Consider the following 5,144-nt stretch of genomic DNA (forward strand, 5'->3'; position numbering starts at 1 on the left):
ATTAGACTTACTTTCAGACGCCATATAGCCCAGCCTAGCTGGCCAGGTTAGTGGATCACGCGATATTGGGTGGGGCTCATTTTTTTGCAAAGCTCAAAATGTGAATTTCTTCAATCAGTAATTGTTTACAGTGTTTAGATATTAATACTTTAAGTGCATGAAAACAAGACAAATCTTTATTATTGTTTGAAGGAATCTCACCCTGTCCTTCGCTGTCCCTCCCTCTCTCTATCATCATTACAAAAATGAAGAGAGAGAAAGAAACAAAATTAAAACTTGTAATCAACTAATAAAAAAAATAATAGGTATATGTTACAACATAAATATTACATGCACATAAATATTAATTTTATTTTGCCACACAGTCATATGAAGCAAGTAATATGCATCAAAGGTGAGCTATGCATTAAATGTCATTTTTTCCAGACAGTATTTCCAGCCACCATAGTTGCAGTTAGTGTGAGATCTTTGTCAAATAATAACAGATCAGCTCTGTTGTCTATAGCAATGGAACCAAGTCCTTTTAAACCAGCCACTCTGAGATATGAGAAGAGAGAGAAAGGAAAAAGAGAGTGATTGATAGATATATATCAGGGCCATAGGCAGGAATTTGAAACAGGGGGTTCGGAAATTGCTGTGCGCGAAGCGCGCAGCAAAAATTTACACAAAAATGAGCGTGGTCGGTAGGCGTGGTATTAACTTACGCATCTCAGCCATGTGCTGACTCAGTTAAAATGGCTATCTGTGCTTCTTGCTGCTGCCAAAATGCTAATCCTGCTTTTGCAGTGCTGTTCTTCATGACAGGAGCTAATCTAAAACTTTTTTGCAGCTACAACAGGGGGTTCGTCCGAACCCCCCCTGGCTACGGGCCTGTATATGTACACTAGTATGTATCTCCAATATTATTAATCAAAATAATAAAGTAGGTAGCTCAGCACTGGGATGCATGTCATAATATTGCCAATGTAACAAACTCCATGGTGTTTCATAAAAGACAACATAGACATCAGTTTTTCGTGAATGATTCAGTTTAACTAATCAAAAGTAAGATGTACATACTTGTACATGTACAAAATAGTAGTACAACAGGGTTCTGCCTAGAAAAAAATTAGTGGTGGTTGGAGGCTAATATTGTTCCTTTTAAATTTATGTACACTATACTAGTGACTACAATATCATGTAATAGCTAATGGATGGGGTAACATGTGCTATGGCCATAACTTGAAAAATTTTAGTTGGAATCAGCTCAAGCTTTCTACACAGCATAAGTATGTCAATATGTATGAAAAATATAATAAAAATTGGGGATGATTCCGAAGCCATTTTTTGGAAAAAACTATGGGCTATATAAATAAGCCATTGCTTTTTCCAAAATCTGCTGCTTTTAAAAAATGGCTATAACTCAAAAAAATTCAAGTCGAAATGAAAAGAAGTTTTCTACATAGTATAAGTACATCAATATGCATCAAAAAATGTAATATAAATTGGAGATGATTCGGAGTCATTTTTTTGGATAAAACCATGGAAAAATGGACTTAGTAAAAAGGTTATTTGCTTGATACAATGTATATGCAATATAATTACACTTACTTTGCTGGGTTTTCTGCTAGCATTCTTACAGCTTGAGGAATTGGTACGTTTAATGTATTCACTAAATTATGAAATATATCCAACATGGATACACAACTACCAGCCAGTGTATTAGTCCCTTTAAGTAACATTGTCTTACAATCACTGGACACTATCACTGAATGGAGAAATAAATTTAAAATAATAAAAAATAATTTGAGAGCTTAGGTTTAAATTTGGCAAATATTTATAGCAAGAGCCCATTTCGCCAATAAATCCCGTGACTGTGATCACTTGATTTCATAAATTCAGTTAATTAATCAGCATGCATGATCACTGTCACATGGCTGATCATACAGAGCTAGAGAGAGAAAAATGAAATAATAAAAAAGAAAGAGTGAATGAGGATAATTTTTATATTTTAATGTAGCTTTTAAAATTACATACATATTTACTAATGTTAGTACTGTTACTAACGACCTCTCCTAGCTTCCTCCAATACTGAGTATAGGCGTTGATTGAAAGAAGGAAATAGAGATATTCTCATTTAGCTAGTCCAGACTTTTTCACACTTTTGACAAGTCATTACAATTAATACAAACATTAAGAAGAAAAAAAAACAAAATATACTAAAATACTTTAAAGTCACTTTTAATTACAGGTACTATTAATTGCTAACTTTGCTATAGGAATAAAAATCAAATATAATAATAATAAGTGTGGGCATTATTATTTATATTGTTCATATTTATTAATCATATCATCATACAGTTTGTTAGCTAGTATGGTATCTTCGTCTTTGAGTATTTCTAAAATATACTCAAAAACCTTTCCCTCTCGTTGCACGGAGACTTTAACAATGTCAAATAGTTGATTCATTCTCTGGTCAGTGGTACGTCCACTGTGTTCATCAATGGCTTTCTTCTTTTGTCTATCATTTATTATCTTCTTCTCTAATAACTTCTCTGTTAAGAAGTGAAGATCAATCCCACAGTCTTTGAGCTCTGAAATACATTCTGAAATCACTCTATAAGCAACTTTAGGTATAACTGGTGTGGCTATAAAATAAATATAAAATACATGTACATGCATGTAGTTACTTTACCATCAATGTTCTTCCATTCATGTGTGGAACTTTTTGAAGTCACCTCATCTTTATTAATAACCCAGTGATCATCAGTAAGTGCTTGTTGCTGGTACCTATGAACTGCCTCTTGAGACTGAGGTAGCTCCCCATCCTTCTCCTGTAGCTCCCTATCCTCCTGTAGCTCCCTATCCTCCTGTAGCTCCCTATCCTTCTCCTGTAGCTCCATATCCTTCTCCTGTGGCTCCCTATCCTTCTCCTGTAGCTCCCTATCCTTCTCCTGTAGCTCCCTATCCTTCTCCTGTAACTCCCTATCCTTCTCCTGTAACTGCCTATCTTTCTCCTGTAGCTCTCTATCATTCTCAAGTATCACAATATCCTTCTGTCGTAATGTCTCTTCTTTCTCCTGTAGCTCCCTATCCTTCTCCTGCAACTGCCTATCTTTCTCCTGTAGCTCCCTATTATTCTCAAGTATCACAATATCCTTCTGTTGTAATGTCTCTTCTTTCTCCTGTAGCTCCCTATCCTTCTCCTGCAGTACCACCTGATGCTCCCTATCCTTCTTCTGCAGTATCACCTGATGCTCCCTATCCTTCTTCTGCAGTACCACCTGATGCTCCCTATCCTTCTCTTGTAGCTGATGACGATATCTACTTATTTCTTGCTCTTTCTCTGCTTCTTCTCTTTCCTTCTGCATCAATTTTTGATGATAAACTTGTGCTTCTTTCTCTTTTTCCTTCTCCTTCTCTTCAAGACTCTTCATAAGAGCTTGTACAGTTTGCTTAATATCGACGGTATCTCCTTTTCTTGGTTTCTGGTACTCCTCCAACCATATTCTTCTTCCTGCCTGCAATTGCTGCTGATACTTCTTCTTGTATTCTTCATTATTCATACCATTGGTATCTAATGTATCACCTACTTTCCACTCTCCTTTACTGTTAGTAACTAAAATACATGTATAATAATTTAAATTAGAAGGTGTCGATCTAATGCAACATTAAGTACGTCAACAGAAATAATAATTAGGTAATTAATAGTATTCATTGGTGGGTGTAGCTAATACACTGACCTAGTTCAGTTATCATAACAATGTTAGGATTAGTGACTAATGTCAATCTCTTATCAATAGCTCCTCCAGTAGTTATTATCCAGACACAATGAAGACTCATAATGAACACTGAGAGAGAATGAGACCATCTCTCACTAACAGAGTGAGGTACAGCTAACTGTTAATAGAAATAAATTAATAATTTACAAGTACATGTATCTCACTATACAGATCAATTATTAATAATATCTAACACGCCTTAATCCAGGAATGTTGAGTGATGTTAAAGATCCAACAGTCATCTAATGTCTCTTCATTCTTATCCCACCCACCACTTATCACTAGCATAGGACAGCCTGATCCAGTTATAATAATAGCACCAGCATGACCCCATCTACCCACAGGCCACTGGTATATTGCTTCAGGTTTTTTTATACACTGCCAGGACTAAAAATAAAATAACGACACCCATTAACAATGACATGTGTGCGTGTGTGTGTGTGCATACATTCAGTACACATAATTTAACATACCACAGTGCTGATTGATATCTCTAATATATAAATATTGTTCATAGCAGTACTCTTAGCATCATCATCAGTCTCTACTCCACCAAACAGAATAGCTCTAGTGTTGTTGATCTTTTCAATGATAAAGTGACTAGCAGGTGGCATACACTGACCAATAATTGAAGGATTATTCCATTTTCCTAAAATAATAATTATTATTAACAAACAGTAATTTAAAATCTTACTTGATGATAAATTATACATTGAGTGCTCATTAGTACGCCAGTTTCCATTAGGTAACTCAATATATTTATAATGACGTAGTTGTATAGCTGGTTTAGATCCAAATCCTCCTATCATTAGTAAATGGTGTACTCCATCATGTTCAAATGATATCATTCCACCAGCACATCTCCTCATAACTCGTCTAGTTGCATCAGTTGGTTCTAATTCTCTCCATTGAAGACTAACGGTATCCAGTTGTGTAATACTGTTGTGATAGCATTTGTCATGACCGCACAGTCCCCCGAAATAATACAATTGATCATTTATTGCAGTACAGTAGTAGCCCCTGACTCCTAATGGAGGAGTACCAGTAGTACCTCTAGTGATCCATTGACCAGTTGAAGGAGTAAAGTGCTGTATATTACTAGTGATCCTTCTCTTCTCTTCACTATCATGTACTCCAGGTAAACCATCCTGATTACCAGCCCACACATACAGTGAATCACCTACTGATACAGTGCGGTGAGCAGCTCTTCCATTCAGTTGATCTATGTATCAATGATTGACAGTACATGATACTGGAAAAGTAACATTAGGACTTACTTTTAGATGCCATAGCCACTGCTAGTCTGGCTCGCGAGACTACGCTAGTGCTAGGCACAGCAGCCTAGGCTCCCCCGCCTCACTGGATCACGTGATACAGAAAAAT

At 36.1% G+C, this 5,144-nt stretch overlaps 1 protein-coding gene across 1 annotated transcript in view; it reads right to left on the reverse strand.

Annotated features, from left to right (window-relative positions):
• The window catches only part of LOC109587861 (U-box domain-containing protein 32-like), an 8,700-nt gene extending 3,613 nt beyond the window's left edge, over positions 1-5,087 (reverse strand). Inside the window, exons 1-7 of the mRNA XM_020004079.1 lie at positions 5,039-5,087; positions 4,456-4,983; positions 4,235-4,410; positions 3,960-4,148; positions 3,723-3,879; positions 3,264-3,598; positions 3,123-3,197 (exon numbers count right to left, since the gene is read on the reverse strand). Of these exons, the coding sequence (XP_019859638.1) occupies positions 3,123-3,197; positions 3,264-3,598; positions 3,723-3,879; positions 3,960-4,148; positions 4,235-4,410; positions 4,456-4,983; positions 5,039-5,051 (1,473 nt within the window). The 5' untranslated portion in view covers positions 5,052-5,087. The remainder of the gene's footprint in view (positions 1-3,122; positions 3,198-3,263; positions 3,599-3,722; positions 3,880-3,959; positions 4,149-4,234; positions 4,411-4,455; positions 4,984-5,038) is intronic.
• Between the last annotated feature and the right edge of the window lie 57 nt (positions 5,088-5,144).

Source organism: Amphimedon queenslandica, unplaced genomic scaffold (genome assembly GCF_000090795.2).
Source record: "Amphimedon queenslandica unplaced genomic scaffold, v1.1 AMPQUscaffold_12419, whole genome shotgun sequence".
In the NCBI taxonomy this organism is placed as follows: Eukaryota; Metazoa; Porifera; class Demospongiae; order Haplosclerida; family Niphatidae; genus Amphimedon; species Amphimedon queenslandica.